Source organism: Rhineura floridana, chromosome 7 (assembly GCF_030035675.1).
Source record: "Rhineura floridana isolate rRhiFlo1 chromosome 7, rRhiFlo1.hap2, whole genome shotgun sequence".
NCBI lineage: Eukaryota > Metazoa > Chordata > Lepidosauria > Squamata > Rhineuridae > Rhineura > Rhineura floridana.
Genome location: NC_084486.1, coordinates 153,789,462 through 153,803,265, shown reverse-complemented (window position 1 = coordinate 153,803,265; position 13,804 = coordinate 153,789,462). Strand labels below are relative to the sequence as shown.

Here is a 13,804-nt window from a genome sequence, read left to right as displayed (position 1 = left end):
GTGAATAAGCAATCAATGGAAAATTCAGTACTAAATCCGAATTGGGTGGAATTCTAGCGCATCCCTAATAGCAAAGTGTGGCCCTTTAAGGCTCTACAAGGGGCCGGAGCCTGGAGGATGTAGCCTAGAGACAGAAGATTAAAGGTGCTCAGGCTGCTCCCAAATTTTGTTGCAGAGAGTTCCTCATTCAGAGCTACCTGTGCTCTGGCATACTTTGAACAGCCTTGCCATTTTCTTCGTGGGATCTGGCATGGGGCAAGAAAACAACAAACACAGAGACCCCAAACTGGCCAGAAAACACCCACTCTTGTCTACTTAGTTGCAGCCTCACTGATAAACTCTGAAAGCCCTTGATTGGCAGGGGGGGTCCTTACCTGGGCAATATCCCTCTTCTATGGTGATGTCATCCACAGCCACGTCGCTGCGGAAGTCTTCCCCACACACTCCTTCAAGGATTATCTAGGGAGAAGAAGTATCTCCAGTCAGTTTCATGGCTGGACAAGACTCAGGCGCTGCTGTCCACACCTGCAGGTGTGTCGCCCGACTGGTCTCCATTACCTGCACGTCTTCTCTGTGAGGCACGCTGACTTCAGCTCTGAGCCACTTGTTTCCCTTGTTCCCGGACTGAGTCCAGATCAGCTCAGGGGATGCACGATCAAAGACCGCATACACACGCAGCGCCATTGTTTGGGCCACGCCGTACATGTGATACCAGAAGCGGAAGCAGTGGGGCCTGGGTGAGCTGCATGAGGGGCTGACCAGGTGTGCTACCTCCCCTCTGTTGGCATCATTGCCTTCCAGGTAGATGTAATAGCCCTCTGCAAAAGAGAAGCATGTGTGAAAGTGACAGAACTCTCCATTACCTCATCCTTGCAGAGTTGGCAGATGCAATGCCACCTTTGGGCGTTCTGCAGTGGTGGAACTGCACTGCAGGCCAGCAGCGCCCTCATCTGGTCGGTTGCTATCAGTGCATGGAGAACACAGTTTGAGCACCCAGTGCTGGGGCAGCAGTCCCTGGCAGACGTCGCTGGACTGCCTTAGGCTGGTTGGATCACACATGTCAATGAGAGCAGAAGGGTCTCCTATGTGCCCAGCTTCCCTTAGTGGCGATGATCTGATCATTCTCTCACCTCCTGAGGTGTGGTCATAGGATGGTCCTGTGTTTGGCGAAGGCGTTGAGCCTTTGTGTCGTCTCCAGTGAAACTTGTCAGAGGCCAGCTGTTTCCAGGAGCAGAAGTCCACATCAAAGGAGCAAGAGAAATCGCAGTGCCCAGTGGGATCTGAGAAAGCAAGAGGGGAAAGGTTGATGGGCATCCTTGGAAGGCTCACTCCAGTGGGACCAGGAGGGTTCCAACTGCAGCATGCAATGGGCCAAAGGCAGTCTGTGTGATACCCTTCCCGAGACTGAAGGGCCACTCCTGATCCATCAGAGGCTTGAGAATTGCTCAGGAGACCTCCCAGTTAGAGCCAGCCAGGAAAGGAAGATTTCCCTTTCCCCAGGGAACAAATGGCCCATCCCTCAGCAATGACAAGTAGGTTGAGATGTGGGGTCTCTAGTAGGATAGAGCCCCCTCCCATCTTTGTGCGCCTCACCTCCCAGTGGGCTCACCCTCCCAATGATGGAGCCTGTCCCACATCATGTCCACAAACCTGCCGTGTTGACTGGAGTGATTGTCCCTGGTGGGGTGGTGAACGGAAGAGCTGGGAGGATGAAGGAAAATGGCAATTAAGAGATGCACTTCTCAGTTAATTAATCACCTGCCTAAGTAATTAATCAGTGCAATTTGCTGTTTACCAAAACCTTAATCGATGGGGTATATTGAAAGATACAGAGAAACTGAGAAGGCTTGAGAAGACTGATAGTACTCTTCAAGTACGTCAAAGGTTGCCACACAGAGGAGGACCAGGATCTCTTCTTGATCGTCCCAGAGTGCAGGACACGGAATGACGGGTTCAAGTTGCAGGAAACCAGATTCTGGCTGAACATCAGGAAAAATTTCCTAACTGTTAGAGCGCTATGACAATGGAACCAATAACCTAGGGAGGGGGTGGGTTCTCCAACACTGGAGGCCTTCAAGAGGCAGCTGGATAGCTACCTGTCAGGTATGCTTTAATTTGGATTCCTGCATTGAGCAGGGGGTTGGACTTGATGGCCTTATAGGCCCCTTCCAACTCCATGATTCTATGAAGATGTGTTAAGATAAGCTCACCAGGTTGTCAGCAAAGGCTCACACTCATACTTGCATAGTTCTCTGAACTCATTGTTAAGGGAAAGGCCATTTCCAAGGTTCCCGGAGCCGAGGTGAGGTCCACAATCTACCCCTTGCCTCTGCCAACACGGCTGTCACTCCCTGGGTTCCCAGAGCAATGCATGCCCAAACAAGGAGTGCAGCAGAAGAATTTGATGCCAGAGGCAAGCCCCACCCTACCCCAATTGTACTTCCCTTAACAATCAGTACTTGACGCCAATCTAATGTGCAGGGGAAACCTCAGGAAATGAAGAGGAGAACTGAAATGCCAGCAATTGGCTAAATCAAAGAGCTCTTAAGATCATATGAACATAGGAAAAGCCTGCTGGATCAGATCAGTGGCCCATCCGGGCCAGCAGCCTATTCTCACAGTGGCCAACTAGATGCCCATGGGAAGCCCACAAACAGGACCTGAGTGCAAGAGCACTCTCCCCTCCTGAGGCTTCCGGCAACTGGTATTCGGAAGCATACAGCCTCCACCTATGGAGGCAGAGAAGAGCCATTATGTCTAGTAGGCATTGATAGCCTTATCTTATCTGTCTAATCCTATTTTAAAGCCATCCCAGTTGGTGGCCATCCCTGCCTCTTGTGGAATTAAATTCCATAGTTTAACTATGAATTGCATGAAGAAGCACTTCCTTTTGTCTGTCCTGAATTCTCCAACATTCCGCTTCATTGGATGTCCCTGAGTTCTAGCGTTACACAAGCGGGATAAAAGCTTTTCTCCAACCACTTTTTCCATGCTATGCAGTTTTATACACTTCTGTGATGTCGCCTCTTACCCTCCTTTTCTCTAAACTAAAGACCCCCAAATGCTGCAACCTTTCCTCAGAGGGGAATCATTCCATTCCCTTGAACATTCTGGTTGCCCTTTCCTGAACCCTTTCCAGCTCTGTAATATCCTTTTTGAGAGGAGGTGACCAGAAATGTACACACTATTCCAAAGCGGCTGCACCATTTAAAAAAATGTATATAATGGTATTATGATATCAGCAGTTTTATTTTCCGTACCTTTCCTAATGATCCCTAGCATGGAATTTGCCATATGCATAAATTTACACTTTTTTACATTGAATTGCGTTTGCGTTTGCCATTTTACCGCACATTCACTCAGTAGAGAAGTTCTTTTGGAGCTCTTTGCAATCCCTTTTTAACAACCCTGAACAAAAACATGGCCATAACTGTAGACCATTTACGAAAAAGTTAAAAAGCACAGGTCTCAGTAGCAATCTTGGGGGGGGGACTCCACTTTCCACAGCCCTCCATGGGCAGAACTGCCCATTTATTCCTACTCTCTGCTTCCTGCTAATTAATCCATTTCTGATCCACAAGAGGACCCCTCCTCTTATTCCATGACTGCTAAGCTTACTCAGGAGGTTTTGGTGAGATACCTTGTCAAAAGCTTTTTGAAGGTCCAACTACACAACCAGATCACCTCTTCTACATGCTTGTTGACACTCTCAAAGAACTCTAATAGGTTAGTGAGGCAGGACTTACCCTTTCAAAATACTGGTTCTGCTTCAGTGAGGCTCGCTCTTCTATATGCTTGGTTATTTTATCTTTAACAATGCTTTCTACCAGTTTTCCTGGGACAGACATTAAGCTAACCGGCCTATGATTTCCAGGATCCATCCCCCCGGCGCCTTTTTAAAGATTGATGTTATATTGGCAACTTTCCAGTTCTCAGGTATGGAGGTGGATCTGAGGGACAAGTTACATATTTTTGTTGGAAGGTCAGCAATCTCACATTTGAGTTCTTGGAGAACTCTCGGGTGGATGCCATCTGGACCTGGTGATTTGTCAGCTGTTATTTTGTCTATGAAGCCTAAACTTCCATCTCTCGTTACCACCATTTGCCTCGGATCCTCAGGCTCCCTTCCTGCAAATGTTAGTTCAGGTTCAGGGATCTGCCCTATGTCCTCCACTGCGAAGACAGATGCTGCTGGGAGGAAGGGCAGGATACAAATAAAATAAATAAAATAGTAATACTAAAATAATAAGTAATAATAATAATTTAGTTTCTCTGCAATCTCCTCATCCTGCTTTAGCATTTCTTTGACTCCCTTGTCCTCCAAGGGTCCAGTTTTGATTCTGGCAAACTCACCTGTGGAGGGAGAGCTTGGGTTGTTTCTACTGGTGTGGATGGTGGTAGTGATGGAGCTCACTGCTGTGGGTGATACTGATGTTTCTTCTATGATGAAAAATGGCAGAGAGTAAAATGACCAGAAACAGGCACAATGACATAAAATGCCCTTATATATACAGAACTGTAGACAGACAGTTTATTGCAGGCAACCAAATAAAGGTTTTAGCCAAATAAAACACTTATGTACAGAAGTAATATCTAAAACCAATCTTTTACAAAACTTATAGCATATATAATAACATTTAAAACTAAAACTTATATATATACTTGGGCTCAAAGTAAGTAGTTTGTAATACTTATATACCCAGTCAATCACTGCGCTCTGCAGGTGAGGGCCTCCTGCAGATGCCATCTTATCAGGAGGTCCATTCCGCGCAACATAGGAAGCGGACCTTTAGTGTGGCGGCACCTACCCTCCCCTTAAATATTAGGCAGGCGCCATCTCTGTTATCTTTTTGGCGCCTTTTGAAGACTTTCCTCTTTCAACAAGCCTTTTAAGTTGAGATCTTATCCCAATCTGTGTCTGTGTTGGATTTGCTTTTTAATGTTTTGTTTTTTAAAAAAGAATATGTTTTTAACCCCTTTTAAAAGATGTTTTTAAAGCTTTTCTTAAAAAAAATGTTTTTAGCATTGTTTTATTTTAATGTATTGTTATGAGCATGGGGGTTGGAATGGATGGTTCCTGTGCATCCCCTTTCAGCTTCTGATTTGGAATCCTGTGCCTTACGGCTGGCTCTGCTGGCCAGATGAATTTCTTTTGTTAAGCTAATAGCATGGCCAAGTTGCTAATGGGTCTTTCAGGTGCCCAGTAACTGGTGAATGAGCCAGGAAGATCCTTTTCTCATTTTAAACTCTGCAGGAGAGCCTCCCCCTCCCTCCTGGCAGCTAGCAGAAGTTTGTGCTTGGAGTGTGTGTAGAGAGTTGTCTGAGGAGAATTGCTGGGGACTGGAGCCAGGCAGAGAGGCTGGCTCTCTGCATCATGGCTATAGGATGCCTCCTGTAACACTGATGGAAAAGCTGGATACTGGACTGCTGATGCCTTGAACCCCTCCATCCTAAGCTCAGGTTGGAATGTGTGTAAATAAAACATATTTCATAAAGACACTGCAGGCTCCACTGACCTTCTTCCCAAAGGAAACCAAACCCTGGATGAGTGCAGGGACCCCTGAAATCTCACCACTCCGCGACAGTATTTTAAGGTCTGTTTTTATGATGTTCTAAAGTGTTTTTGGTGCTTTTGTTTGCCGCCCTGGGCTCCTGCTGGGAGGAAGGGCAGGATATAAATCAAATAATAAATAAATAAATAATACTTGGCTTCCAGATGTGTTCCTCTTCAGGCTGATGAAGTACACTCCCAGGAGAAGCCCATTCCCTAAAGCCTTTTATGCGTCTTTCATGCTCACACAAGGGCCCAACTGATCTTGTACGATGACAAAGTCACATTTTACAACCCAGAGTACACTCTGAAGTACAGACATTTATTATTATTTATTTTATTATTTCTAAGGTTTGTTAGTCGATTGTTACCTGAAGGTCTCCAGGTGACTGACAACACATAAGAATTTATTTATTTATTATTTAATTAATTAATTTGTATCCCGCCCTTCCTCCCAGCAGGAGCCCAGGGCGGCAAACAAAGCACTAAAACACTTTAAAACATCATAAAAACAGATCTTAAACAGAATATAAACATAAACACATTATACCTAAAAACAGAACAAAACAACCCCCATAACATCCACAGGAAGCTTGGGCAGCACACTAATAACAAGCAGTATCATCTTAGTCTACCAAAAGCCTGGAGAAAAAAGATAAATTTTTACCTGGTGCTGAAAAGATGTGTAATGGGAAGATCCAGATAATGGTTTAAAATATACATATAATGTTCTGAAATCATTTACATATCCTTAGATTTGCTTAGAAGATGCTTAACCCTGATTGAACTAGTGTATAAAGTTTGCTATAGGTACAAAAGCCAAACAGTAAAACAGGAGCAGTCTGAAATTACCCCGCTTCAGAGTTGGAGAAAAAACATTTTTAAAAAGACAAGTGTTTCTGTACCCAAGTCTGGGCATACAGCCAAGATAGTAGTTCTAACATCAATAAGTCTGAGAAGTCTGTGTTAGAACGTAAACAATGAAGAGAACAGGTCCTCAAGTGTCTTAGTAAGATTTTCTGAATGGCCAGCAGTAACCTGGCTAATTCACCTATGAACTGATATGAATCTCTGAGAAATCCTATGTTTATAAAACAGAAATCTATGAGAATGGAAAGGGTTTTGTTTGTAAGATTGTCCCATGAGAATGTTTATGACAAATCTGTAGGAACGAATTTATGAAAAAAGACCATGGGAAACCCCTTCCCATAAAAAGAAAGTGTATAAAAGCCAGGTCTCATAGCACTCAGGGCCCCTCAGCTCTGCTAGAGTGGAGGGGGGGTCAAAGAAAGCAGGCAGGAGTCCACAGGTTGCAGTAAGAGTGGCTAGTTTTTGTGCTGCTCCTATCACATGTCGGAAAACAAGGATAAATGATCTTATATAGGAAATTTGATACGGATTTTAATTTTATACTTTCTACTCATTTATGGTTTTATGTATCCTATATGATCTTGTTTAACCTTGCTCTTTTATGTACTGATCTTTGATCGAAATAAATTCTAACTAACTAAAGAAAGCAGGAGACCCATCCATCTGTTCCATCCATAACATCTGGTGGGTGATGTATCATGACAGGCATTCCTTTGTAGTTTGGCTCCGTGATATGACTTTGAGTTTAACTCAGTCCTTCAACTATTGTTACTTGTTTTAATTAAGATGTGCCTTCAGAGTTTTATACTTTGGTGTTAAATGGATATCCAGCAATTTCTTTTGTGCAGATATATATATATATTTCTGTTTTTGTTTTCTGTTTCTGCAATGATGGCTAAGGCCACCTAGGATGCATCTTATTAGTTGTAGTGTGCCAGAATAAGTAACATATGTTATAAAGACTGTTCTGCTATCTGAAGTCTGATTTCCAAATAGAAAATGTCTGGTACCTCCCAAGTGTCAAGAATTCTTGAGTGGGGTCTCCTCTATCTTGAACCTGCACTAGACGACTGCTGTTGATAACCTGTGCACTTAGGTGGCCTAACGTTCAACATGCAAGGACTCTGTGTTGATACGGGGGAAGGGAGAAAGCAAGAACCGTCCACCCTGTGCATACACTGGCAAGGAGGCCGGCCTTGCCATTAACAGAGGTCAACAAAGGGCACCAGGTGGAGCTCACTGGAAAGCACATTCAACAGATGGAGAGCCACAACTGAAAAGGCCCTCTCCCTTGTCACTACCTGCTGAGCCACCCTCAGGGGGGCAGAGAAGGGCCTCAAAAAGAAGATCTAAGGGTCTGAGTAGGTTCATATGAGGAGAGGTGTTCCAGAAGATGTTGTGGAGCCATAAAGAGCTTTATAGGTCAAACCCAGCACTTTGAAATGGGCTCAGAAGCTTAGCAGCAGCCAGTGTAATTGTAAACGTACTGATGTTATATGATCTGTTCGCCTTGAACCCATCAACAGCAGGACAGCAACATTCGGCACTAATTGAAGCTAAATGAAGCCATAATAAGACATGGGCATTTCCTTCTCCCTTTCCCCACCCCATGGCCTGAAAAGCAACGGATTCTCATCCATTTTGGTGCAGCCAAACTGATAAGCTCTGAGACATCTTGACTGGGGAGTTTACCTGGACAGCGTCCCTGTTCTATGGAGATGTCATCCACAGCCAGGTCATTGCGGAAGTCTTCCCCCCGCACGCCTTCGAAGATTATCTAGGGAGAAGAAGCATTTCACAGTGAGCGTCCCAGATGGAGAAGGCGCAGGTGCTGCTGTCCACGCTTGCAGGTGCATCACCCAGCAGTGCCTCCATTACCTGCAGTTTTCCTTTATAATCCATGTTCACATCAGCTCGGTGCCACTGGTTGCCCTTATTTCCCGTCTGAGTCCAGACCACTGCAGGTGGTGTACCCTTTGAGACCACGTAAACACGCAGTGCCATTCTCTTGGCTACACCGTACATGTGATACCAGAAGTGGAAGCATTGGGGCCCAGTGGCGTTGCACGAGGGGCTGACCAGGTGTGCCACCTCCCCTGGGGTGCTGCTGTCACCTTCCACGTAGATGTAGTAGCCCTCTGAAAAACAGAGACACATGTGTAAGTGGGCATCCCGCCATCCCTGCAGAGTTGGCAGGTGCAATGCTACCCCTGGGCCGTCTGCAGTGGTGGTGCTGCAGTGCAGGAGGAAACAGGCCATCAGCGCCCTCATCTGGCCAGTTCCTATCGCTGCATGGAGAACAAGGCTAGAGTTTCCACCAGTGTGGCGGCAATCCCTGGCGGAAGCCCTTGGAATGCCTTAGGCTGGCTGGTTCACACATTTCAGTGAGGGCAGGTAGGTCTCCTATCTACCCAGCTTCCCTTGGTGGAGATGATTTGGTCCCTACATCACCTCCTGAGGTGTGGTCAGAGGATGGTCCCGTTTCCGACGTGGATGTCGGGCCTTTGTGTCGTATCCAGTCAAATCTGTCGAAGATCGATTGTGTCCAGGAGCAGAAGTCCACGTCAAAGGAGCAAGAGAAATCGCAGTGACCAGAGGAATCTGAGAAAGCAAGAGGGGAAAGGTTGATAGGCATCCTTGGAAGGCTCACTCAAGTGGGACCAGGGTTGGGGGGATGTAACGGGCCAAGACCCATTCCTGAGCCTTCCTGAGACTGAAGGGCCACTCCTGATCCATCACAGGCTTGAGGGCCACTGGTAGCCAAACCCTGGAGGAGAAGCCCATGAGCCGAGGAGGGAGGGGGGGTCCCCTCTGCATCATTCTGTCCTGCTGCAAGCTTCTCTCTCCCCTCCCACCAGCAGAAGACCCCTTGTCCATCTCCATCTCCCTCTGGACTGTATGGACCCACCTGGGAAGGGGATAGGGCTGCTCTGGGGACCTCCCAGTTAGGAAGATTCCCATTTCCCCAGGCAACTGATGGCCCATCCCTCAGCATGACAAGCAGGTTGAGAGGATGTCCGGTTTCGAGCAGGTTACAGCCCTCCTCCCACCTTTGTGCTCCTCATCTCTTGATGTCAGAGACAAACCCCTGGACCTCTCCGCATCCTCACCTCCACCCCCCACCCCAATTGCACCCCTCTTAACAATCAATACTTGAAGCCAATCTAATGTGCAGGGGAAACCTCAGGACTTTACCTCTTTGTAACAATAAACCTTACGTTTCCTGATTCTTTCAACTACCAGTCGTAACAGACCAGTTATTTCTGTGCATTTGAAACTTCAGGAGATGCAGCAGAGAACTGAAATGCCAGCAAAAGGCACTCAGCTAAATCAAGGAGATCTTGATTCTCGGAAACTCACCTGTGGTGGGAGGGGCTGGGCTGCTGGTGGGGATGGTGGTGGGGATGGAGCTCAGCAGTGTGGATGATGCTGTTGTTTCTTCTATGATGAGAAACGGCATTTAATCTTTACTCTATGCTTATATCACATACTATCTGGGGACTCAGGACACTCCCCTTAAGAAGCAATACTCGCAGCCAATGTTATATGCCAAGGATATTATGTTACAAGTGACCTGAACCGCGAGGGGGGGGGGAGACAGCAAGAAAGGCGATCTATTCTTCCCTCTGATGATTCCTCCTCTAAAGTGTTTGTTGTATTTGTGGGCTTTGCTCCTCCCCTTCCTCCTTTCTCTTCCTGTCTTTCTTCTCAGTTAGTAATGCTAAGTGCAAGGTTCTGGTTTTGGTGTACAAAGCCCTATAGAGCTTGGGACCACAATACCTGAAAGACCGTCTTACCACTTATATACCCAGTTGAGCACTGACCTCTGCAGGTGAGGACCTCCTGCACATACCATCTTATCAGGAGGTCCGTTCCACACAACATAGGAAGCGGACTTATAATGTGGCGGCACCTACCCTGTGGAATTCCCTCCCCTTAAATAGTAGACAGGCACCATCTCTGTTATCTTTTTGGCACCAACTGAAGACCTTCCTCTTTCAACAAGCCTTTTAAGTAGAGACCTTATCCCAATCTGCATCTGTGCTGGAATTGTCTTTTGTTTTTAAGATGTTTTAAAGTGCTTTTAATGTTTTGTTTGCCGTCCTGGGCTCCTTCTGGGTGGAAAGGTGGGATATAAATTAAATTTAATTAATTAATAAACAAATAAATAATGCCTTCCTGAGTACTGGCCTCATGGCTCTTTCAGCATGTCTGACTTTACCTCTTTGTAACAATAAACCTTACGTTTCTTGATTCTTTCAACTACCAGTCGTAACAGACCAGTTATTTCTGTGCATTTGAAACTTCAGGAGATGCAGCAGAGAACTGAAATGCCAGCAAAAGGCACTCAGCTAAATCAAGGAGATCTTGATTCTCGGAAACTCACCTGTGGTGGGAGGGGCTGGGCTGCTGGTGGGGATGGTGGTGGGGATGGAGCTCAGCAGTGTGGGTGATGCTGTTGTTTCTTCTATGATGAGAAACGGCATTTAATCTTTACTCTATGCTTATATCACATACTATCTGGGGACTCAGGACACTCCCCTTAACAAGCAATACTCGCAGCCAATGTTATATGCCAAGGATATTACGTTACAAGTGACCTGAACCGGGGGGGGGGAGACAGTTAGAAAGGCGATCTATTCTTCCCTCTGATGATTCCTCCTCTAAAGTGTTTGTTGTATTTGTGGGCTTTGCTCCTCCCCTTCCTCCTTTCTCTTCCTGTCTTTGTTCTCAGTTAGTAATGCTAAGTTCAAGGTTCTGGTTTTGGTTTACAAAGCCCTATAGAGCTTGGGACCACAATACCTGAAAGACCGTCTTACCACTTATATACCCAGTTGAGCACTGACCTCTGCAGGTGAGGACCTCCTGCACATACCATCTTATCAGGAGGTCCGTTCCGCACAACATAGGAAGCGGACTTATAATGTTGGTCAGTGAAGCAGGCTGTGAGACTCACAGACAGGGTTTTTAGCAAAGAGAGTGAAACCTGAAGCAGAAGGGTTAAGCTGTGAGAACAGAGCGCCAGGTTTGCCAAGGTCAGCAGCTGGCTGGGAAGCCTGATAAGGTGGGATGCTTGGAAAAGCTCAGTGTGGGGGAAAAGCTGTCTGTGAAGAGAACTGTGTCTAATGTCTTTGCCTAGTAAAGACTCTTACAAGAAACTTGCCTGGCCTGTCTTATTCCTGTTCTATGCGACTCTTGGATTCCATCCTTGTATGATCTATACACGCACACGCAACAGGGGTTATGGGCCCAGCTTATCATACAAGGTAGCGGGTTCGAGAGCAGTTGACGTGACGTTGGTGCAGAGAGAAACAAAGTGCAAGTAAGAGGCAAGTAAGAGTGGGCAACATGGCTGTAAACCTGTCATCCGGGATGCCGATGGAGAGGCTGAATGCTGTAAACTACTCCAGCTGGAAATGGAGAATGAGAGCAGTTCTGATTAAAGAAGATTTTAATGATGTCGTAGAAAACCCCCCTCCGGCAGCTCCTTCAGCAGCGTGGTTGAAGAAAGATGAGAAAGCGAAGGCTTTTATTACTCTGGGGCTGTCTGATTCTCAACTGTTGCTGGTGAGTAATGAGCCGACAGCTAATCAGATGTGGGAGAAGCTAAGAGCCGCTCATGTGCAGCAAACTGCTGGGAGCAGGCTGTGTTTAGCACGGAAACTTTATCAGATGCGTTTTACAGATGAAGTGACTATGACAGAGCATCTGGCTGAATTTCGTAGATTAAATGCTGAGCTGCAAGATAGAGGAGTGCATCATAGTGACATTCAGATGGTCTATATACTGTTATCTTCATTTGATCAAAAATGGGAGGTCATGGTCTCTAGTCTGGAAACTTTACCCGACGGACATCTGAATTTGGACTTTGTAGAACAGAAACTTCAACAAGAGTGGAATAGAAGACAAGAGAATAAGAAAACAGAGTTAAAAGAGACTGTGGCTGTACAACAACAACAAAATCAAAGAAGCAGGCAAGAGAATAAAATATGTTACTTTTGTGGGTCCCGTGGACATATACAGAGACATTGTTTAAAGAAGAGGAATAACAGGGGACTTTGGAAGTCAGAGAACAAGCGTGAACTTTGTTACTAAGGAGGACAATAAACTCATTAACTCTAAGTGGCTTCTCGACAGTGGAGCGTCTAATTGCCTAATCACAGACTCTAGTTTATTTTACACTTCAAAGCTGGCACAGGAGAAGATTTATCTGGCTGACGGATCGACTCAGGACGCGATTGCAAAAGGCACGCTCAGGTTGAGTAATTTGGGAACTATATTAACAGATGTGTTATTGGTTTCTGGTTTAAAATATAACATTCTATCAGTAAGAAAATTGGCTCAAATAGGTTGTAAAGTTACATTTGAAGGGGATAGATGTTTTGTGAGAAAGGATGGTGAAATATGCATGCAAGGGAAATTACAGAACCAGATGTTTATGGTTGAGTGCAATCTTGATAAACCCACGTGTGCTTGGATAGGAGTTAATAAAGATAAACATGATAATTGTTTACATGAATGGCACAGAAAATTAGCACACGCACATTTCGAAAAGGTACAAAACACCCCAAAGCATAGTCAAGATTTGAAATTAACACATTGTGAGCATGTGGATGAGTGTGAAGTATGCTATAAAACAAAAATGACTGTGACTCCGGTAAATAAGAGCTGTGAAAGCACGACCACTGAACCCTATCAGCTCATACATGTGGATTTGGCTGGACCTTTCCAGTGCTCAAAAGGTGGAGCAAGGTTTTATTTAGTGATTGTGGATGACTTCTCCAGATTTACACATGTGTTCTTATTGAAAAAGAAAAGTGAAGCAGAAGAGAAATTGAAGGCATTTATACAGAGGACAGAGACACAATATGGGGTTGTTATCAAAAATATCAAATCAGATCAAGGTGGGGAATTTACCAGTAATTCATTTAAAACATATTTGGAAAAGAAGGGAATAATACAGAGTCTCACTGCTCCCTTCAGCCCATCCTCCAACGGAACTGCAGAGAGGAGGAACCGGTCATTGCAGGATTCAATGAGAGCCATGCTAGCAGATGCTGATATGAATAACACTTATTGGGGTGAATGTATTCTGTACACTGTTTATATTCAGAACCGTCTCATGCACAGAACAATAGGCATGTCTCCCTATGAGAAACTGACTGGAAGAAAGCCCAGGGTGAAACACATAGAACGTTTTGGGGCAAAATGCTGGGTACATGTTGAAAAACAGAAAAGGCATGGTAAATTAGGCTCAAGAGCTCAGGCAGGACGCATTTTGGGATTTCAGAATTCATATTATAGAGTTTGGTTGCCTGAGAAACAACAAGTAGTGTTAAGCAGAAGCATAAAGGTGATAGATAAACCTTGGAGAGACAGTCA

General features: G+C 45.4%; 1 protein-coding gene across 1 annotated transcript in view; it reads right to left on the bottom strand.

The window, feature by feature from the left end:
* LOC133389626 (zonadhesin-like) overlaps window positions 1-13,804 on the bottom strand; it is an 83,562-nt gene that overhangs the window by 62,124 nt on the left and 7,634 nt on the right. Inside the window, exons 8-17 of the mRNA XM_061637632.1 lie at window positions 10,809-10,889; window positions 9,782-9,862; window positions 8,873-9,022; window positions 8,300-8,559; window positions 8,114-8,198; window positions 4,354-4,440; window positions 1,651-1,701; window positions 1,131-1,280; window positions 559-818; window positions 375-459 (exon numbers count right to left, since the gene is read on the bottom strand). Of these exons, the coding sequence (XP_061493616.1) occupies window positions 375-459; window positions 559-818; window positions 1,131-1,280; window positions 1,651-1,701; window positions 4,354-4,440; window positions 8,114-8,198; window positions 8,300-8,559; window positions 8,873-9,022; window positions 9,782-9,862; window positions 10,809-10,889 (1,290 nt within the window). The remainder of the gene's footprint in view (window positions 1-374; window positions 460-558; window positions 819-1,130; window positions 1,281-1,650; window positions 1,702-4,353; window positions 4,441-8,113; window positions 8,199-8,299; window positions 8,560-8,872; window positions 9,023-9,781; window positions 9,863-10,808; window positions 10,890-13,804) is intronic.